The following is a 22,413-nucleotide window of genomic DNA, read 5'->3' on the forward strand; positions in this document are numbered from 1 at the left end:
GAACTCAATTTTGTCGAGGCGATCCTTTATTTCTACAAAGCTATCAGCTATCCCCGTGGTATGAGACAGGGTCCTCGGGTATATTATTACTTTCACATCTCGCTCGCTAATGCGGGCCGGAAATTCTTTTCGTTCTATACGACGTATTATAATCGTTCTGTGATTCGTACCGCAAGTTCTACCGGTCCGAGAGATCTTGTATTATATATACGCTTTATTACTTACCTTTGATCAATTATGCCTGCTCACCTGGAAAACTGAAAGTGTTATACGACTTCTTCCTTTTTATTAATCGAACGTTCGCAAAAACCGTTTCCCGCGCGACTTTCCTGTGATTTTTATACGCTGAGGTCCTTAATATATGTTGCTGTACAATTTCGTTTTTAAATCTGTCGAAAAAGCGCCTAATTGTAGCGTGAAAACTTCAGACCACGACGGAAAGTTTCACGGTTGGTGTTCAGTTTTACCGATACCACGAAGCTCGTTGTTTTCTTTCTTCTTTTTATTCGAAACGTTGCGCGGGAAATGGGATGAAGAATTTATAGAAGAGTAGCGGTGTAAACGCTGGAATATATCTATGATGTACTGGTTGTTTTTTCACAATTTATTACCTTGCACTTGCTGAGTAATTGACTTTACACTTATTGAAACAGTAAAGACAAGACAATAAAGAACAAAGCATATTGTTTCATGATGATTTTCCTTTTATTACAAAACAATGCGGTATAAAATAAACTTAAGAAGAAAAGAAAAATAATATGAACAAACTATACAACACAGATCATTCGTTCGTATTACACAGAACCGTAAGATCGAACGATGATCAAACAACATATCATAAATAGGCAACAAAAATGTCTTAAAGTAAACTGTTACACATTATAAATACGTGATGAACTCTGTATAATTATACTCGTCTCAATTGTTCCAGGTATTCGTGCTCTGTCTGCGTCCCGTCAATAATACAATGTCAACCGTTTGTCAATGAGAATGAGGAACTCGAAATGCCCCTCACTCCAGGATTCGAAGCGAAAAAAGTTCGGATAATCAAGCCTCTTCGCAATTATTCAGTCCCCTAATATTTACCCCCAGGACTTGAGTACGAGATGGTGTCGTACTTGTTGCTTCCGGCGTTGTAACTGTCGTACGACCTTCCGGAGGGGCTCGCGTACCTTGGGCTCAAGCTCGAGTAAGCCCCGTGCGAATCGCTGGGACTTCCGTAGGAGCTCGAGGGTGCCGACGAGTAGGAGGAGTAGGACGAGCCACCGTCGGAGCCGGAGTAAGATCCGGATGAAATTGGCAGGCCGTAGCTCGAGCTGTCGGAGGAGCCGCTGGAGAGTCCGACGTGAGACGACGAAGGGCTGTAGGAGTCGGAACTGCCGTGGGAGGAGGACGAGATTACAGGGGAGTTGTAGCCCGACGAGGATCCCGAGGCGCTGGCAGACGCAAGGGCACTCAATATGGAGCCGGAACCGCCGGATGAACCGGAGAAAGAGGGCGAGCCGTAGCTCGACGAGAGCGAAGAGATTCCGTGAGAGGAACCGGACGACGAGGGGAGGCCGTAGCTCGCTGACGGTGAGCTGTAGCTCGAGCTCGACGAGGGGAGGCTGTAGCTCGACGAGTCTGAGGAAAGTCCGTGAGACGAGCTCGAGGAAGACGGGAAGCTGTAAGAGCTGGAGGATATTCCGTGGGATGAGCTCGAAGAAGATGGGAGGCTGTAGCTTGAGCTAGACGAAGATGGGTAGCTGTACGAGCTGGATGAGATTCCGTGGGAAGAGCTGGAAGACGGTGAGCCGTAGCTGGAGGACGGTGAGCTGTAGCTCGAGCCCGAGGAGACGGAAATCGGGGCACCGTAGCTGCCGGATATACCGTGAGAAGAAACGGAGGAAGACGGGAGGCTGTACGAAGAGCTCTGGATCCCGGAGGAAAGTGAGCCGAGAGAAATTCCGTGCCCGGAGGAGGATGAGGGGAAGCTGTAGGACGAGCCGAGGGAGGCCGAGCTCAAGGGGAGGTTGTAGCTTCCGACGGAAGAGGCGGGAAGGCCGAAGCTCGAGGCGCCGGAAGATGAGAGGCCGTGCAGGGAAGCTCCGGAGGAAATCGGGAGGCTGTACGAGGAGCTCGCGCCGTTGCCGTAGGCCGAGAGGCCCTGGATGCCGGTGGCGTAGACCGGAGGCGTGTAGCTTCCGCTGTGGAGACCGAAGGTGACGGGTCCTTGCTTGCCGGCGGAGGCGATGAGCGCGCCGCCGTAGCCGCCTCCGAATCCGCCTCCTCCGAGGCTCAAGGAGGACGCACCGGGCAGCGAGTAGGACAGCCCGTGAGCTCCGAGGCCTTGGCTCGCCGATGGGAACGAGTAGCCGCCACCGCCGCCTCCGAGGCTGAGCCCGCCGAGGTTGTAGCCGCCTCCGAAGCCTCCTAGGCCTCCGAGTCCCTGGAAGCTTCCATGACTCAGGGAAAGGGCGCCGGACGATCCGCCGAGGGAGTATCCCGAGCTTAGCGAGGGAGCCGCGTAGCCTCCGAAGCTCTGGATGGGCGAGGATGAGTAGCCGGATGATCCTCCGAGGGACGAACCTCCGATGTAACCTCCATCCGACACTCCTCGCTTCCCTTTCGTCGACGTAGATGAAAACTTTTTCCCCTCGGACGATTTGCCACCTTCGACTTTCTCGGATATTACGCTTGCTAAAAGCAGGACGCAGACACCGAGTACAACCTGGAATTATAAGGCGTGGGAATTAATTTGTGTAAGCGCGCGTCTGTGTCTGTGGGAGATTTTGTTGACGGTGGATGAGAAAGAAGAACGAAAAACACGTATATAACGGCTCTACACTTTCGATTGACCTCGTTCGACCGAGAACTCGGACCGATCGACCGATCCGACCAATATTCGAGCTCTTTTTCTAGTAACACTGGAGAACGAGGAGCACAGCTATTCCATAGTAGGGTTTGAAATTTTACGAGTTTTGAAACAACCGTGGGTACGACTGTGAAACAGCTCGTGCAAAACCGGGTTTAATGGTTGCAAGCAAAAATTGACTGTAATCGGAAGAATGCGGGAAGTTCAATGTCAGTCGATCGAAGTTTGACTAAATACTTACAAATGGTTTCATCTTAATCGTGTTTCTGTGGCTTCGGGATTATCTTGAGAACGTGCGACCACCAAATCAGTACTGAGGTGTGGTATCTGACGGAATTGCACCTCAGATGAGATCTTTTATATACCGCATCCCCTCTCGCCGGCGAAAGAAAGGTCTAGGTGAAGGTAGCGTCGACTCTGGTTCTCCGGCTGCTATACCTGAATGTGCAGGGAGTCGAGAGGCCGGAGCTGATACACATCAATGAATCCAGACTGTTGACGATCGGTATTGAATCCGAGCATGATCCGATGGAAAAAAGACTCTACGTGCTTGGAGAATTTCATATCTGTCGAAATGACAACCGTCGCACGCGTTACTCGTGAAAAACGATGCACAAAATTTCTCAATCATCTCCATCAGTCGCTTCGCGTTCGTCGGATGAAAACGATCGGAATATCAGGTTGGAAAAGAGCCAATTGTTCCGATATTCCCGAAACAGTCAGTTCGTTTTACAGAGAGCTGTACATTTTTGTTTAGCGTTACTTTAAGTAAATGTGCACAGCTTTTTTTTCATATTGAATTGAGGATGACGATGTTCAAGCTCAAGACAGTACAGTCGATGCTAACGAGCTGTAAAAATTACGGGTGTAACTATGAAGAGACGATTCGATTCAAACACTTGTTTTATTTTTTTAGTGACAAATCGTGGAAGTATGGGATTCGTAAAAAGTGGCCGTGCCAAAATAGCCTGCGACTCATCCCACTTGAAGATATGAACCAACTTCCACTTCCGATTCGCAGTCAGTAAAAGCGAGCTGCAGGTATGCCGGAATTCGTATTAAATTTGATGGGTATATTATTATATGGTAAAGTTCGCCTGAAGTTAATTTCTCTTTTTCAAATTCTTGTCAACGTAAATCCTGAACTATTGAGAACTACATTTGTCGACTGACCAAATCCTGGTAACTGCAGAATAGCTTCGCCTCGATTTCCATAACCGGGTATTCAACCGCGTTTGGAGATTTGTCGGTTAAATGAATTTTCACTCCGATAGAAATTCGAGAGAATCTCTCTCAGATTTATTCAAATTATTCTCGGATACTGTTATTTTCTCATTCTTCCTTTCAAGTTTTTTTTTTTTTTTTTTTTATTTATTTCTCTTTTTCCTTTCATTCATTTTAACACACTCAGGCGAAAAATTATCGCATACTAAATTCACACGGCTGTAATTCCGCAAATTTGGCATTTCTCCGCCGCGACGAAATTTATCGCTGAACTTGAACGTGTTTGGATAATCTTCAACTCCTACTCAGGCCTTGATTTACTAGAAATTTTCGTTTTCGTTGATCGTCGGTTTTCCTATCCCAGAAAAAAAATGCGCCTTTTTATGGATGACGCTTTCACTTTGACGAAAAACGATATTTCAATTCCATTACTAATTGAAGAAAACCTTGCCTCAAGTCGACGACAATCGCGTAGTTATCAGATCTTTCTCACCGATGCCGCAGTCAGTTTCCGAGATTGAATTACGTAAACGGGTTTGTACGTATGTATGTACTTATGTCCGCGAATAAATGCTAATGAATTCTTTGCGGTACCAGACCGCGTACATAATCGACATCGTGATGCGGTATTACAGCTACATCTCTAAATGAATATAGCCGATATATGGGACAATGCCAACGATTCAAATACACCGACGTAATTAGTCTAATCAAAAATTCCCACTCGGGGTATTGTGTTAAAATGTGAAAAAAGCCTCCAGAACATGCATGGATATTATTTAGAAAGTATAATTAACCTCCACGATGTAATTGTCAATTCTAAATATCAAACGTCAGGTGTTTTGTGGGAGCGCAGATTTTTTACGGGACGCCACATATTGCATATACATATATTTAATCTCTCATGGCGAACAAAAAATTGTAACATTCAAGTCACGTTCCATTAAATTCTGATCAGATTCTTTTTTTTTGTTTTATATCTTATGCCTCGACACTGTCACTTTACAACAACCGATATTCGCTATTTAATTCTGTAAACATTCTAATATTGGGTGAAGACTGGAATTTTTCTTGTTACTTGCGCCAAAATCCAAAAATCAACGAATAAATAGATACCTGAAGGTAATATGAACTAGAAAAATAAGCACCAGGCGACGGTTTATTGCTATCTGGGCTTGTAAATAATCGTGCTTATTGTTAGTTTCTTTTTTTTTTTTTTTTTTTTTATGATAGCTTGATAGTTTGGTGGACTTAATAAGCCTCGTACATACACCTTTCGCGCCGGTAAAGCGGTCCTTATTGCCTTTCCAAACTCATTGTCGATAGCAATTGTGTGTGTGTATTTTTTTACTCTCTTGAAATTCTCTATTAGCCTGCAGTTGAAGCCTGTTAATATAGTATTTTTTTTTTTTACGATTCATAGTCGATGATTATTTCAGGTGGCTTGTAAAGCTGCAATGCACTCGCAGATTCCTCTTCTTATTATTTGTCAGACTGGTGCTAAGATTGTACAAGTCTGATATTGAGATACGCCGATGTCGCAGAACAGGTGACCAAATACTTACCGTTCGCTTGTTGATCCAGAAAGATCAAAAAGGCAATTGATTTCGTTTCACTTTCTCCCCGGTGATATACACGTTCACAAACCGAGTCGACATCCGATTTTGGTGCAACGCGAAACAAGTTTAAAGACGAGCCTCTGCCACGACGTGCACTCTCCGCATTCTCTTACCTATCCTGAATAAATTGTCCACTCGAATAGAATCTACGGTAGAATCCAGGTCATCCATGTACTATTTCACATATTTGTTTATAACTGTAGTTTCATGCATACGAGTACGTGCAGAATCTTACAAGCGAAACGGGATTTGAGAAAAAAGCGTTACGAATTATTTTTTTGTCATATCCCGTTTTGCCTGCAACATTTAAATATTAGACGAGAGTGTTTGCGATGTGTTATTTATTACTCTAGTTGCGTGCGCGATTATGTAATTATTCTTTCCAGAGATACTCATCTATTCACAAACATTCTGTACTATGGCAAGGTTTTATTAATACGCTTACGATTAGTATTACGACCAACGGCAAGTGCGTATACATTTAACAGCGACGAGCTCAAGTTTATGTTCAATTATCATGAAAATAACACGGTGCAATATCACACACGGCAGGTGAAGTGTGCTTTGAGAAACTTTCGGTGAACGATAATTTATCTTATACTTGTTAGAATTCTTCTAATGTCTTCTCTTTCTCTTTCTCTCTATCTGTCATTCTCTCGAATGACGTGAATTTATGCATTCACACGGGATCAAAACCATTTCACACGGTTATCAAACACGTCAAAAGCCTATACTTCCAAAGGCCGTTTAAATTCCTATTTCGCAAATTACAGTCGCTAGCTCGGATTTGATTCAACTTGATAATTTAGGCATCGTTCTCGGGCCCTCAGGGCTTAATTTCGATCTTCGTGCCGAGTTGTCCATATTCAATCCCACAAATCTAAGATGTAATAGATATATCAGCACGTATAGATCGGTCAAAATTATCCGAGACAGTGGAACTTACACGCTCCATTAATTCAGCCGGTGCCACGTCGAAAGGGATAAAACTAAAAGGCGGGCATTGGAGGCGAGGGAACAAAAATCTAACTGATGTTTTCAGCGCATCCGTTCTATCAATGCGCGGTTCTTCTTTTTCTCTATTTATCCAACACTCGAACGGTTCTGCAGCGGTTAGATTCGACTATTACAGCCTTGCTCACAGGGCATTGCGTGATTTGGCAAAAGCGGCTTGATTATAGAAATGTGAAATAAACGAGGCGTCGCAATCGTATTCGAAAATAGTGAAAAGGGAAAGGGATCTCCGATCGCGATCTAGGAGGGGCTCGAACGATCGGTCACCTCTTCGCCCGAGAGATTTCCCAAGATCCAGACTGCGTCCGCCGGGATGAAACGCGACGATAGTCGGTAGAACCGGTATTACCACGTGCGCAAGCGTGTGCGTGCCTGTGTGTAAAAGTAGAACAAAATAAGGAGGTAAATTCAGGTCGATAAACGCGGAAAGTGAATCCGTCTTCGACTTCTTCGAACTTCGCTTGCAAAAGTGCTGCTGAAAGCCTCCGGCGTTGAAAAAATCGGCACCTATGCAGTCCTCCGGATCCTTGACCGGTGTCTCGGTCCACTGCAATCCAAAGTAAACGCCCTGATGCAGATGATAGCTGTTGGATTGTACACGGAACCGCACTTTCACGACACAAGATAGTTAATCCTGCAGCATGAACGCTAACAATATAACCTGTTATTATCCGGCGTCTTCTATTTTTCGTTCATCAATTTTCGCACCGACGAGCACAGTCGCCTAATTATCAGTTTTATTTACGAAATTGTACCTTAAACAGCACGAAACTAAAAGTTGTCAGAATTACGTCTGAACGATGCTTCGTGATTTGTTTTTTCGACGTCTAAGAATCCTGAAAGATTTCTTTTGGGCCTGTGGATATTTTTTCGAGGTCTAAAAACGGATCGTAAGATATTTCTTGGAACGGTTTTTTGATTATTTTTTGTATTTTGCTATCTGGATCGTTTCATCGATGGCTCGAAATTAACGTGACATGTATAAAACGCGTGTCGATTCGCGATGAAAAATTGACGTCATGGAATAGTTGCGCGTTATGCCGTGAAATTTATCAAATTCCATCCTGGCATTTAGTTGCTCTAGGAATTCTGTTAGATCACCTTAGCCTGTTTCAAGATCGGTATCGCGCATCGACCGATGCGAACTTTCTTCACGGCATATAACGTCGCGTCCTTGCCTGGATTTTTCGTGTTCGTAACATATGCTGCGGCCTATCGTTTAATTTAAATTGAAGGATATATTACGTGAATATCCTTTTGATCGGACATAAAACCAACTTGCCGGAATATTTGTATATGAATATAGATGTCAATTTTTCATGTCTGCGTAATTCATGGCAACGTTCGATAAAAACTGTATTTTGAATAAAGTGAATTTGAATTTTCAGGAATCACAAGAATCAGAGGTGACGGCACTGCAGTCGAGGTAAATGAGAATTTCTAATTAATCGTTCATCGCCTCCCTTAGACTTAGCCTAATCAGACTCTTATCTTGCCACATTTTGAAAGAAAGTCTTACGCAGATTATCTCTCGCATCTTACAGTAGTTAGAGCGAGACGAAATCTACGCCATTACGAAACGCATTCGGTGTGTTGAGCTCATTCAGTGTTTGCTAGTCAAGTCTCAAGAATTTCCGGACAACGATAGCCAAATGGTTCGTGATTCTCGGGATCATTTGGCGAATCTCTAGCGAGGAAAAACGAGGAGCAATTGTACCGATAGATTGTACCCTCTTCGTAAATGTCTGGTTTCGCGTTAAAATTATCTCTAAGACCGTGATATTAATTTTCGGCCCACAGAGGGGCGGGATTGAAGTTTCGAATTTGAAAACTTCCGAAAGCGCCTAATTTTGAATTATGTGGTGGTGAAACTTGAAGTAAAGAAATCAAATTTTTACGAAACAACAATGTTTCGAATGGTCGGAAACCCATGGCTCAAAAGTTCCGAAATGCAAGCTTCCGAAAATTCACGTTACGATAAACCAAAGTTCCGGAAAGTAAAGTTCCGATAGAGCAAAATTCTGAAAATTAAAATATTCTCAAACAGCATATCGAAAATCCAATATACAGAAAGATCAAAGTGCTGCAGTTTCTCCAAGTCAGAAATTCAAAAAAACTGAAAGTCTTTGATCTTTCAGAATTTTGATGTTTCATATTTTTAAATTTTCGCACTTTCGGAACTTCTTTGACTTGTCGGAGTTATGCCCATTCGGCAGAATTTTACATTTACGGAACTTTGAGCGTCGTGTTTCGGACCATTTGAATCTTTGATATTTCGTAAAAGTTTCATTTTTTTACTTCAAGTTTCGCCGCCAAAGAATTCGGAATTTAGCGCTTCCGGAACTTTTTAAATTCGGAATTTCAACCTCGCCCCTCCCCCCCCCCCCCCCCCCCTACAGATCGCCGTACCATTTATGAATAATACATTTATTTTCTTGCAAATCATTCCGCAGATGAAAGTGAGAATGGCAGCAGTTTGTACCAGGCGGGCCGAGTCAATGTTTCACCCATTTCCTTTTCCTCTCGAGCGATCAAACCGCTGCTCCGATTTGTATGAAGTGAACGCATTTCGCATTTCGCTGCTCGCGAGCCTCGGGCTATGCGCAAAAGCTGGATCTCAACCGTAGTTTAATCGGTTGACATTCACGGAGGCGAGTCATGCCGGGTAATTCATTTGCATTCACTTCACTTCCCGAAGCGCTGAACTTTGACTCACCTTCAATGAACGACAAGCAATATGAAAATTAATTGTGATTATTCAGGAATGTATATGGTACGAATAATATTTATAATTAGAAAATCGGTAACTTGTTGCAATGCGATTATAATTACATTTCTCTCATTAACAATGACTTTCGCAGAAAAAATTTCACCCGTCGAATCGACTCTTCTGAATTTTATTAAATATCCGAAAGAATTGTTTTTAACCAAGGTTATAATAATTTTATCGAGTTGTTACAACTGGACTTTCTATATAACATCATACAGATACGATCGTTCTGTTCTCATTGTAAATCTCGGCGATGTATCGTACATTTTTATTACATACATTTACGTAACGCTCTGCATTTCTTTGATCTCGATTATTATAGTTTGAGCTGCATGCGCAGAGTTTTAACACTTAGATATAGTTACGTATATACGTCATTCTTACGCGGCTCTACCTGCACACAAAATGACGATTTAAATTCGTTCAAGGAGTTCCTTATACGCCGAGGGAGTTTAAAATCGCGTAACATCAGTTTCGGCTGCGATAAATAAAATACGACAAAGTTAATAAAAAGAAATAGACAACAATTTTATTTATAAAAATAAATACAAGTTTTGTATTTACAACTCCACTAGCGAAGGAATTTGTGCGTTAAAAAATACGTGTCGCAAAATGTAGAATTACCAATCAAACACGCTTATACTTATATTATCGTATTCTATACATATATAATAAACATACAATGCATAAATAAAAACATTCTCATTAAAACTCAACAACTGCTTTTCTACCAATAGGTATAGGTATATAAAAATATCCGAATATTAAGCAATAAAAAACAACAAAAACATATGTACACGTACACGCTAGGCGAACTTATTTCCAAATTTGAGCTGGTTTCGCCTGTGCGTAAGACGGTGCATAGCTCCACGGGTAAGTGGGAAGCGCCGGTTTTTGTACCTGATACGGTAAATTGGGATAATAATAAACGGGATAAACATTCTTGACAGGCTTATAAAGCAACGGGTTGAAGACGCCCGGTTGAATCCCGTAACTCGGATGAGCTGCCACTGGCGCTGTGTGAACCGGAGCGACCGCAGGCAAAACCGGATGTACGGGGGAAGCGACCGGCTGCAGGGGCTGATTCAAGATGGGATGAAACTGCTGGACGCCGTGGAGAGTCGTGGAAATCGGATGAAGAGGTGCGATCGGTTGCACAGGATGAACCGGCTGCAGCGGATGAACCGGATGAACGGGCTGAACCGGAAGGGCGGCTGGCCGAGTGACGAAACTCGGTGACGAAGGGAGCGCCACTGGCTGAGGGGGATGATGCGACGATCCCGGAGTCTGGGGCTGCTGAGCCGCGTTTGGGTCCTGGGGGATCGGCAAGCCGAAGTGGGTCGGGGATGATTCGGCCGGCTGAACAGGCGCCGGGACGAATCCCGAGCCGACGGTGCCGTAGCTCGGGAAAGCCCCGACGAAACCGGGACTGCCGATCAGGGAAGGCACGAAGCCCCCGTACTGCGGAAAATTCGGGTTTGATGCGGAGGGCGCGGACGGTGCAGGAACCGAGGAGCCAGACTGGGAACTTCCGGCGGGACTTTGGGACGGGGGGATCGGGGAAGCGGTCGTGGTCGTGGTCGTCGTCGTCGTCGTCGGGGTCTGCTGGGTGGTCAGGCCGTAACCCAGAGTGAAAGTGGGACTGGTGCTGGTGCCGGGAACGAAGGGCGCCTGACCGAAGGCCGTGTTTGCGGGGCCGAAACTACCCCCGGGATTCGCGTTCTGGCCTCCGTTGTTGTACTTCTGCTGATTTTGCAGTTGCGAGCTTATCGCGGCCAGCAGCTTCTGGTTCTCTATGTAGTTGCCGTGGCTCTGGGCGTACTGACCGATCAGCTCGGCACTCGCGGCGTTCTGCGATTGGCTCTGACTCAGCAACGTCTGGAGCTCGGCTATCAACCTGTCCTTTTCCTTCGACTGGATCTGCTCCAGCGACTCCTCCGGGCCAAGGGTGCCCGATGCGTAGGAGGGCAACGACCCCTGGAACCTTTGCGCCGACTGGACATTCCGAAACTGCTGATTCTGGAACTGGTTGTTGTGTTCTAAGGAGGGACCCGTCACCCCCTGAATCTGGTTGCTTCCGCCGGAGAAGTCTTCGTTGTTTGGAGCGAAGTTTTGGTCCGTTGCTGGTGCCCCGTAGAGCTGGGATATGGCCTGGGCATTTTGGGAGAGAAAATTTGCCGCGTCGGAAATTACACCTTGGTTTGAACTCTGGTCCTGAAAGCTTGCGGTCTGATCCTGCTGCTGAAAATTTACGCTCTGTATCTGATGCTGGAACGATTGTTGACCAGCCTGGAATTTACTCGGTGTCGAATACGTCGGCAGCTCCTGATTCTGTGGTGGGAGGTAGAGGGCCGTGTTCGAACCGAAAGGTTGATCATTTTGACTGGCTATCGGGTTGGGCGGGACGAAATCGACGTGCCTTACAGGACTGGGAACCCTCTGGCTGAAGAATCCGTTGCTCTGCTGTGCAAACTGACCCGAGGAATACTGGTTCTGCTGGTTTTGCTGGTTTTGCTGACCGCTGAACTGACCTTGTTGAGGCCTCAAGTGGTTCTGATGACCGCCAAAACTGCCACTCTGTGGACCCGAGTACTGTGTGCTTGGTCTCCGGACAGGTTCACTTTGAACCGGTGTCCCGTAGCTTGTAAAGGGTCGCTGACTCTGGCTGGGGTATCTGGACACAATTTTGGCTCTGTAACCATTTGAGCCTTGCCGGTAACCGTGACCGTTGAATCGTTGACCAGCCGTGAGCCGGTCCGGTCTGTTGTACACGTAACCAGAGTCTCTTTTTCTTTGCGATTCGGAGATTTTTACGTCTGACTCGTCGCTCACTTCACCCAGATCCACGACTTCCAATTTAGTCACGTCCGACGACTTGCTTTCCTCTGCGAATGTGCAAGCCAGACTAAGAGTCAATGCGATGAATATCTAGGAAGGAATAGAAACATTTGTTAATTATGGTAACACTTTTGACTTGACACTTTAATTGAATAAAGTGCGATAGCTCTGATTGAGACTCAACATTCTGAGCCGATAGAAGCGGAAAGAGGTAGTGACATAGTGTTTGATTTTGAAAGGTTTTTCACAGTTGTTGGGCTTGTTTTAGTGCCAAAACTTACCGATAGCAGATTCATGGTTCCGCGATGTAATATCCAATCGACACTTGACACTAGCACCAGTAACGGAACCGATAAATAGTTTGAGGTGCGTTTTTTTTTTTTTTAAAGTTCCGGTATTTAATTGGGACACTCGGATACTATTGGTGCGGTATTGCACCAATAATTATCAGTTAGAGGGTGGACGGACGGAGGTCGACTAAGGACACTGCCATACCTGCACATGTATAAATACAGTCGGCCACGACCGTCCACGAATTACAATAGACTTTCTTGCCTGCTTTCATCGCTTGTACTTAGGCAATACTGTTACGGATTGTATGTGTTACACATATCGAAATGTAATATTACATTTTAGAGATAGCCGAAGACTGGACGCCGTTTGACGCGGGTGTCGAAACTTCATCCTCTCTCCCAAAGGGCCGCGAAATTCGACCGGTCTCTCATCATCTTATACAATTCCAGTTTGAAAACGAAATCGCTCGAGCCGATAATCTCTAACATCCATTGGCATACTTTTGAGGTCGCACGTGACCGGAAACAGGTGCTATAGTCGATAGAATTCTCACTTTTATTCGACTGCGTTGCAGGGACCATTTTTGCTAGCTTAAATCTCTCCCAAAATCACTAAAGCGCAACTGTGACGAGGGTTTTATTTTACGGTGAAGATGGAATTTGGTAAGGTAAAATGTCCTTTTATAAAATATTCCGCATTGGTTCAGTTTTTGGATATAGACCGTTTTGTCATCAAGTCTTACTTTGAATACCTGTGATTGCCGAGTATGAGATGATACATTCATCTTTAGAAATCACCTCGGTCACCAAAAGAGTTTTATTACACGCAGCTGATGATATCTGAATAAGAGAGCTGCCATACATTTATGGGTAAGGTGAGAATGTTTCGTGTGAAGATTAAACACTCGAGATTAAAGTTGTACTGCAAAATGTGGTCAGAATTGTCTGACATAAATTTGAATGTTAGATTTGCCCAAATATACAAGTCGCTATCGTAATGCGGAGTAGTGGAGAATAAAAATGAAGCGAGTGGAATGGAAAATCCAGAGTGTTCGGAGTCTAGGACGTTATTGATTGATTTGGGTCGTGCCGATCTTGTGGGATCGTCGCGTGGTCGTTGACTAATTCGAGTCACGCGCGAATTGAGTGCGTCTTGTCAGTGAAAGTCTTTAGCTGCACGAGTCTCATACGTCTTGAAGAATACGGAATCAGGAATAACTCACATGGGAATTATTCGCGTTGCGTAAGCACGTGACAATTGTTCACGGTTATAAAATTTTCGAATTACGTGGAAAGCGAAGGACTGCGCGGAATTTGCAATCGGTATGAATTACGCACCTATCTTTGTTATGTTGCAAATTCAAAGGAGCGCGAGTGCAATGTCTGCTTCTGCAAATATAGGTGAGTGTTGATACACAGCGTAGAAACACGTCGCTTCTGTAAGCACGTATCGGGGAGTGGTCGTCCAGTGTCACTATACATATAGATATCCGTGGATCCTTCATGGGTTCAACACGAACGTATGACGAACCGAACGAGCTCGATTTGCGAAGAGGACTAGGTCGAAGTGTGTAATGAAATTGTTCTGCAGATCAATATTGTTTATCGCAGCTCCAATAAAGGCACCGTTTTAAAATAAAGAATACCTGTTTTTGCGCGGTGCAAAAAAGCTTCTAACAAGGTTACTCTTACCTGAGGTAGGTACTGAGAAAACATCGTTGACGATTGACGATTTATTGGGAAATCAGCAAAAATCTTATTGACGATTATTTAGATCGTTTTTTTCTTATTCCCGCAAACAAACGGTCGCTTCATCTTTTCACTATTTTACTCTCACTGCAGTACTGTCACCGGCTTTTTCGTCATGCAGCGAAAGAAATCAGCAGGCAAGAAAGCATGGAATTGAGATACCATGACTTTGGTTGAGGAACGAAGGATAGTCGGGAAAATTTGATACTTGATTATATAAGTCGGGTGTAGAAAAAATGAAGTAATTGAAAAAAAAGAAGCAATAGAAACTGGAAAAATTGGGCAGGCTATTAGATTTTCGGATGTCACAAAAATTTCCGTGTATCTAGTGAATTCCTGTAACACCGTATCAGACTTGGAACAGACTTGTATAGATTACTACGGGTACCACTTGCAAAGTTGAATAGTGACGAGCGTAAACCTGATCCGAGACGAGAGAAACGATCGTACTATCCAGTTAGAGAAAGGGAAGGACTAATATGCGATAATTTATTCTAACATCAATCGTTTCGTTTCACAGAGAGTTTGATGAGACCATTCGGTCTTGTAGAACAAGGGCGATGGTTTTATTGTCTAGTTTACATTATGTACAGCAATCATCCTGGCTTTCAATCTCGGGAGGTAATAGGTATAAGCGGTGCACGTTCTGTAATTGAAAATCATTCGAGCGAAGCAGTTTATGAACTGAAAATGAGCAGGTGCATGCGGTGCAGTAGAGTTTGTAGTCGAAGAATGTAATCAAATCGTCGACATCGAAAGTGGATTATTAGGATGTGGTCGCTAGGAACATACACGAGCATAAACATAATTAGTCTCAAGATTTTGGAATGCATGTTTGTTTTATTTATATTTTACAATATAATACATAGTAAAATAATCGTTAACAATTTCTGAAATACAATTTCGTTTACACAGGTAGAATGGTCGTTGCGGTTCAATCTGATCAAGATGTTGTAACATGGTTTTCATATTTCCTGTATCAGCCCGCCTTCCGATGTATCTTAAGGCTTATTATAAAAATCATTCGGCACTTCGATCGTGGGAAGAAAAGGAGGAGAAAAGAACAAGGTATCATAGCTGCAGTAGGTTGAACACGTCGCGATTGTAAAATGTTCGCGTCCTGGTTTTCTTCGAAATTACGAAACTGTCAACGATTAATTGAAATTCATATCATTGTTCACGCGGGTCGTCGTCAGTCTTCGAGCGGGCGAAGATCGGCAGAAGGATTTCTAACCGACGATGTAGGGAGCGCTTGCGTAGGCACCCGAGTAGTAAGGGTAAGCAGAGTAAGCGTACGGGTATGCGCTGTACGCCGAGTAGGCGGCAACCGGTGCTACAGGCGCGGTGTAGGCGCTGTAGGCAACAGGCGCCGTGTAGGCAGCAACACCCACCAAAGCGCCTCGCTTGTCCCTCGCTTGGGTGTTGGATGGCTCCACGGATTCAACTTCCTGGGGCTTCGTGTCGGCCAGAGCGACGGCGGCGAGGGCCAAGAGCATGACAGCCTGAAATTGAACGAGTGTGAGTAAATTCGTTGAAAGTTCGTTCGAACGAGCAGCGAACTGCAATTTAGTGCACGACTGTAGCAAACTTCAGTTCCGATTTAGCTAAACAAATTTATAGTGAGCTTTTGGACACTGTTTCGGATTAGGAACAGAAATGATTTCAATTACTGAATCACTGATGTAAGTGGAAATAAAGAACTGCAGTTTGTATCGCAGAGAGTTTATATTGGAACCGAAATAATGAATTTTTATGCGAATGATTGCAGGAACGGAAACGATTATCTAGACTGCCTTGATGACTGGGGATGAAATTTAATTGCTTTTACTGGTTAGTATTCAAGATATATGTATTGCAAATGTATTATACACTAATTTTTGGGTATGTGGTAATCGGAGACTTGAAATTCTACAATGTTGATTGAAATTCAGCAGTGTTGAATACTTACAACGAAGAATTTCATGTTGGTGGTTGGTTTTGGTTTATTGACTGATGAGTCGATGAGGAGGTCTGAAGACTGTTTGATGGTTCTGAATCCGCGGTGCGGTCTTTATATACCGATTCGATCATCTTTGGCGATCCGTGCATTGATTCCTAAACACTTACCGAGGTTGCAGGACGGTATTGCGTGCGCGTGAGTATTGTCTTCGGGTTTACCTCATGCCACGCATGTTGCGAGGTGGAGTCTTCGCGGTTCTGTTTGTGTGTAGGTGAACAATTTGCGTTTGTGGAAGGCTGCACGTGCCCCAGCACTTGGGCGCATGTATTACCTCCTTCTCGTATAAAGTTGAGCAAGCGGAGAGCCTTGGCTATCCTCCAAATACGATCGAAAGTCTTTTATAATACTTTGGTAATCACAAAGCACTCCAAGGAATGATTGCATTATCTTCTACAAGTCGCAACCGAACTGATCAGTCTATTGTCTTAGATGCAACCGATCGGATTGTTTTACTGTTAAGTATAACTCGATTTTGAGCTCCAACCACAGGTAATAAACTTTTGTTCAATTATGAATAGATTTCTTGAAAATTTATTAATACTCCATTGCCTTTCCGAATCCTTTAAAAAATGAAATTAAGATTCGTAATCAGTCTGACTTTTGCTGCTGAAATGGCGGTAAATTTGAATTTATGAACTGTTAATGGTTGAGCGTTGGCGCATGCGCTTTGCGACGGTTATTGATCGCCGTTCAACACATATACCATATAACCAATAGTTTCTCGAAGTCGAAAGTTAGTCGATACTCGACACAGCCACGATTATGGATGGAGCAGATGCGCAGTAAGCATTTGGAGACCCACCGGGCTCCAGTGACAAAGTTGAATAATTATATTACGCTCTGAAAAATATTGTAAAATGTCTGCTAGCACGCCGAAATTGTTTTACAAATTGCGATACCCAACTATGATGTGCAGTTTCCTTGTTGGAGCCTACACGGCTTTTACGTTTCGGTAGGCTGTCTTCTTAAATTCGATAATTCAAACTGCCGGATTTTAAACAGGATTTGTTACCTAACCTAACTTTACGCCATTTAACATACCTATAAGTTTTGTACACAAAACCGTTTCCATTTTCAAGATAAAGAAATTCACTGCAGATGCGACTCGAACGATTGACGAGACGTTTTCAAATTGTTATTCCGCACTTCGATGTTCCATCCGTTATGTTTCATCTCATTATTTATGGTTTCAGGCACACTTTAATGGGAGATTTGGAACCGAAACGTGAGATTTTGTTCGCAGAAGACAAAGAAAGTCGAGCTCTCGGAGAGCAGGCAATAAGAGATCATGCGCAACAATCCTGAGCGCCCACAAGTACAAGTTTTTCATCTTTGCTGTTCAAACTACTCATCATTTGTAAATACGGGGTACTTATGTGCTGATACAGTACTGTTTGTATCTCCAGGATATTGCAGATGCCAGCAGCAATTGTCATTGCCATACACGTTATATTTTTCTTGATCCACTTAGGTAGACTTAGGTAGATACAATACTATACGGCATTTATGTATGTACATACAGTTATTCTAAAGTATGTCAGGAAATGTTTTATTTAATATAGGTATATAAGAAAAGGGTGAAACTAATAATTTACCCTACATGTGTACAGTATTCGAGTTATATAAAACTGTAATACCTTCTATAAGTTGATAATAATGCGAGCAATCACGTAACGTTTTTATCTATTGATTTTTCAACCAATCTGCATGCAAATATTTGAAACCGATTACGTAAAATACCTTGTGAGTTACCTTGAAATTGTGTCGCTTTGGTTGAAATGAATGTAATTGTTTTCGCCGGTCAGTTTATTGCGCAGCTGACGCGAGTGCAGCTCTGGAATACTAATAAACGGTTTGTCAATTCTTGAGATTCACTCGCATCAGCGACGGCATTTTACCGCCAACGATTTTGCAATTTTTCGGTATATCGCTCTGGCTTCTTTGTATCGTTCAAATAACGTATACGAGTCGTGAAACATCCACGCGTTTCTTGTTTGTTGTTTGTTAAGCGATTATTTTTGCCAAACTTATTATCGCGAATCGCGTGATGTACGATTTCGTATGCACACGGAAGACGAACGGACGTTAATATTGTAGGTGTAACATACGTCGAGAATACATTACACGACCAAAATATTTTACATTACACGACCAAAATATTTAGACGACAGAAAATGTATTCGTAAATTCAGCGGTGGTCCGTATATGAACGCATTCTACTTTTGGATTAGAATTCAAATGCCGACTCCACCCAACGCAGAGAGTTACGCAAGAAATCTCGCTTTGAATTTCTATTCTGTTGACGAATTGTTTTTCTTTCTTTTTTCTTGCTTGTTTCACTATTTTCAAGAGGTGATTTCACGTGTGAATATTTATCATATCAATCACAGTACACCGCAAGAAAAAGATGATGAACAATTCTGGGCAGTCGGCCAAAGAATAGAAATGCGGTCATCATCAAAGGACTACGCGAACTCCTGGGATTGGTCTCAGTTTCGATTATTTCACAGGATAACTTTCGTCGCAAGATAATCTTGACGCGTGCGAATACTCTTCGCTGGGAAAACGACTTGGCAATCCAATCTTGGATGCGTCGGTCGTTATTCGTCGAGCCAATCAGACGTCCACCAGAACTGCAGATTCTATTCATTGAGAAAAAATGAGTCCGCTTATTTATGGAACTATTTTATGTGTAGGATCCAATTCGAAGGAAGTGGTCAGCTCATCGAGGCGCAATGACCGTCCATTCCAATTTCAGGAATTTCATTATTAATCAAGGCTCGTGCACGCCCGTAACCGTATTCCCACGAAACAGATGCTCAAGTTTGAAGATAACTTAAATTTAGACTCAGCTTAGAAATAACTCTCGGTCTTTGGAAAAGCTGGAGTGACTCTTGCGAATGTGATAAATGACCGCATGAAATCATACAGTGTCCATTTTATAGAGCAGAACGTAAAAGTTCTGGTGATTAACAACCGCTGGATGTAGGTTTGACGTACTCAGAGTTAGGTGTCATAGACATTAACCAGCGATCGTTAAAAATCACGAATCCCGTATCTCATGTGTCCAGATTACGACAGCGCTAAGCCAACGTCCTTTGATAACTTAAGAAACTTTGATGGTTTCGAAGTTTTACCGCAGATAGGCTCTTTTGTGTATTTTACGACGAGTATAACGTTTGTTTATTTGTACAATACGTGGGACAGATATCATAGATCAATGTGAGGAATGTTTGTTTATAGATGAATCATCATTGTCACGAATTGGGGCTTCGCGACGTGACAGGCGCTAGCCAAGACTGTCTGAGTCGATAATATGGTTATTTTGGCGAGTTACACGCCAGGTGTGATACTAATCAGGTAAAATCAAATGTCAATTATATTTTGGGTATTATCTTGGAATGTAGCAAGAGATACCATTATCCTAATTAATATTTGCATCATGTCAGCGTTACGTGTTGATAACTGGATGTACATAGCTATCAATTTCGTTTTCTGGAAAGCCGTATCACTAAAACTCCAGTTGCCATTTTGGTTCAAAGATGGGAAAAAAGAAGGAACTCAAGTGTGAATAACTTATGTTGTCATAGGTTTTCTTCAAATATCAATGTTAAAATAAGATACGTAACTGTACACTTCTTCATGCTATTTAAAACAATTTATTTTTAAATGTCTAATGTAACAACAGATCGGTAGGATAATCATGGTCGTTGCGATCCGAATGGATTCCAGGAAGTTCGAGTTAACCGATAGTATGAATTTCCGGGTACCCGAGATTTCTGGTTTCGCCAATTACCGCAATGAGCGAATCAATAAATTCAAGAGAATTGGGGATAATCTGTTCCGCAGGAAGCAGGAATCCGTAGGTCCCAGTGTCCCTGAATTCGTAGCAATAGACAATCGGAGTTTTGTGGATTGCTTTCACGTAGTCGGTACTGCTACCACTGGCAACATCTGAAAAAAAACCGCAATCGATAGTTCAAAATTCACGACGAATGGTTTCTTCCCTTCAATCAGTCTATGAATTAAGGTATGCGATCACGTCGCGCTTACAAATTGCTTCGGCAGTCGATCCTACGATGTACTCGGTACCATATCTTCTGGCCAAAGCCGCGGCCGCAATTTCCCCGACATGCATCTGCAAGAATGTCATTATCATGGCTCTTGCACTTAAAAAACCGCGCTGGTAAAAGTCATCGCGAGTATTATATAATACTTACAGCTTCCTCATAGTTGTCCAAATGATCGTAGGTGTATCCGTACGGCAGTAAAATCAGCTGGCTGTAACTGTGTATACTCAAATAAATATAAAATTTATCGCTAACCGTGGCGATGTAGTCCGCCAACGCCTTGACCTCAACCTCGGAAAATGGTTCGGAACCAGCGTAAGTCTCGCTGCAGGAATTGTTGCTAGCTCCGCCGTTGGCTAAGAAGAAAAAATATCTCGTCCGCTTATTCAACAACCTAAATTACCTGCGCCGTCACACTTATCATGTTCGGAGAAGAATCGAGTGTTCGAATAGAACGTAAGACAAGTTCTGATGATTACCTAGCCAGTAATAGTCCCAGTTTCTGTTCGGGTCGGCACCCCAACAGTCATTGTCGTACGGTTGTCTCGTTTTTCGCCACATCCTGTTCTGTAATAAATATATTTGACAAAATTTGTATCAGTACCAAACTGGAGAAGGTATCCACCACTAATAAGCATTGAGGTGACCAACCGTTGTATGAGTGTATTCATAACCATCGGGATTTGTACTTGGAAATATAAACCAGTTATGAGCCCTGGCGATCAGGTTGAACGCGTCGTTTGTAGACGTCAGGATTTCGTTCGTCAGATAGGTGACGGTGGCTGGAGTTATCCACTCGCGAGCATGGATGCCTAGAGATTTTTTGGCGGAACGTTAACAGGTTGTAAATTAGTTAGGCGAATTTGAGTCGGCTGCTTGTAAATCACGAAGCGAGGATCGCTACGGATTATAATCGTTCGTACGTACCTCCTTCGATGAAAATTCCAGGATTATCTTCATCGAACGTGATCTTGATCCCCTTTATTAATCGACCCTCGTACGAATTTCCAATAACGATCACCTCCACGAGGTCTGGATAAGTCTCCGCTAATTCGTCGAGCCAATTGTATATCTACAATATCACAGGCACCAAAGATGTATTGCGGTAATATACAGTGAACATTTGTCGCGAATATTTGATTTTAGCATACGTACGACGTCGAGACGGTGATACGCGGTCCAGTTTAACGAAGTTGCCTCGTCGGCCCGCAGTGACCATCCAATTTCAGGGTTTTCATTTTCGACCAAAGTCTGCACGTCCTCGATCAAAGTCTTGTAGGATATGCCCACGCTTTCGAAAGTCGAGAGTATTTCATCCTCTCGTTCGGGAGATACCATCACGTCCACGTCGGAATTAAGCGCGCCTGCCGACGTCCAGAACAAAATCTACGGTAATCGTGCGCAGTCATTATTATCTTTACCCTCATTCATATACTTCGTATCCAGAAGCGCGTTCTAGCGCAGGATGAGCAAGCAATTATCGCTATCATAAGCAGTGTGCTTCTTTCAAGTCACTTACACCTTCTTTGGCCTGGTCCTCGATGAATTTTAGAAGATTCAGATGCTCTCTGGTCGATGCGGTAACTCTGTAGACTTTGTGTCCATCGTAACGTTTGTAGCCTTCCTCGGGAGTGGGCAAAGCAACTCCAACAATTAGAACCGCGCAAGCGACGCTGAAAAGAGGGATGGCTTTCATCGTTGAGCTTGAAAGCTGGAACTGGCCATTTAGGACCAGCAGATGCTTCTTTTATACATACGACGTAATTATGGTATCGTAAAATTCACTCACCACTTGACACAAATCGCTGGTCATTAATCCTATCCGCTGCTACCATTTTAAGCCAAGCTAAAGTCAATAATCATCGGAGACATTGTTCAGATAAACTTATGTTATCGTCAGTATCTCTTGATTTATGAATGTTGTGTATGTTGATTTATTTGTAAACACACACCGCGGCTGGTGTATCCTCTTTTCAGTATGTG

General features: G+C 43.3%; 3 protein-coding genes and 1 long non-coding RNA gene across 5 annotated transcripts; 1 reads left to right on the top strand and 3 right to left on the bottom strand.

Annotated features, from left to right (window-relative positions):
- Window positions 1-583: 583 nt before the first annotated feature.
- Window positions 584-3,248, bottom strand: LOC124221538 (uncharacterized). Its single transcript, XM_046631652.2, has 2 exons — window positions 3,096-3,248; window positions 584-2,710 (listed from the first exon to the last, which is right to left on the bottom strand). Exons 1-2 carry the CDS (start codon window positions 3,105-3,107, stop codon window positions 1,076-1,078), a joined length of 1,647 nt encoding a protein of 548 aa, XP_046487608.1. The 5' UTR covers window positions 3,108-3,248; the 3' UTR covers window positions 584-1,075.
- A 6,736-nt stretch (window positions 3,249-9,984) lies between these two features.
- Window positions 9,985-12,992, bottom strand: LOC124221537 (mediator of RNA polymerase II transcription subunit 15). The gene is made up of 2 exons (XM_046631651.2): window positions 12,601-12,992; window positions 9,985-12,409 (listed from the first exon to the last, which is right to left on the bottom strand). The coding sequence occupies exons 1-2, from the start codon at window positions 12,613-12,615 to the stop codon at window positions 10,298-10,300; spliced, it is 2,127 nt and encodes a 708-aa protein (XP_046487607.1). The 5' UTR covers window positions 12,616-12,992; the 3' UTR covers window positions 9,985-10,297.
- Window positions 12,993-16,592: 3,600 nt separating this feature from the next.
- LOC124221530 (uncharacterized) lies at window positions 16,593-18,228 on the top strand. The gene is made up of 2 exons (XR_006883837.2): window positions 16,593-17,312; window positions 17,554-18,228. It is a non-coding gene; the product is annotated as an uncharacterized lncRNA (long non-coding RNA).
- Window positions 18,229-19,951: 1,723 nt separating this feature from the next.
- LOC124221296 (zinc carboxypeptidase-like) lies at window positions 19,952-22,277 on the bottom strand. 2 transcript variants are annotated; one of them, XM_046631165.2, is made up of 9 exons: window positions 22,220-22,277; window positions 21,950-22,103; window positions 21,586-21,816; window positions 21,358-21,502; window positions 21,082-21,242; window positions 20,910-20,997; window positions 20,581-20,786; window positions 20,414-20,498; window positions 19,952-20,314 (listed from the first exon to the last, which is right to left on the bottom strand). In XM_046631165.2, the coding sequence occupies exons 3-9, from the start codon at window positions 21,766-21,768 to the stop codon at window positions 20,103-20,105; spliced, it is 1,080 nt and encodes a 359-aa protein (XP_046487121.1). In that variant the 5' UTR covers window positions 21,769-21,816; window positions 21,950-22,103; window positions 22,220-22,277; the 3' UTR covers window positions 19,952-20,102. The 2 variants fall into 2 exon arrangements, with proteins under 2 accessions (XP_046487121.1, XP_046487120.1); XM_046631164.1 differs by lacking the exon at window positions 22,220-22,277 and having other exon boundaries at window positions 21,950-22,154.
- Window positions 22,278-22,413: the final 136 nt, after the last annotated feature.

Source organism: Neodiprion pinetum, chromosome 6 (genome assembly GCF_021155775.2).
Source record: "Neodiprion pinetum isolate iyNeoPine1 chromosome 6, iyNeoPine1.2, whole genome shotgun sequence".
Taxonomy (NCBI): domain Eukaryota; kingdom Metazoa; phylum Arthropoda; class Insecta; order Hymenoptera; family Diprionidae; genus Neodiprion; species Neodiprion pinetum.

Coding starts and splice junctions, on each gene's coding strand:
- LOC124221296 (XM_046631164.1), bottom strand. CDS start 22,126: ATGAAAGCCATCCCTCTTTTCAGCGTCGCTTGCGCGGTTCTAATTGTT. Junction 21,817..21,949: donor AGGACCAGGCCAAAGAAGGT/GTAAGTGACTTG, acceptor CGATTACCGTAG/ATTTTGTTCTGGACGTCGGC. Junction 21,243..21,357: donor TGGAATTTTCATCGAAGGAG/GTACGTACGAAC, acceptor AAAAATCTCTAG/GCATCCATGCTCGCGAGTGG.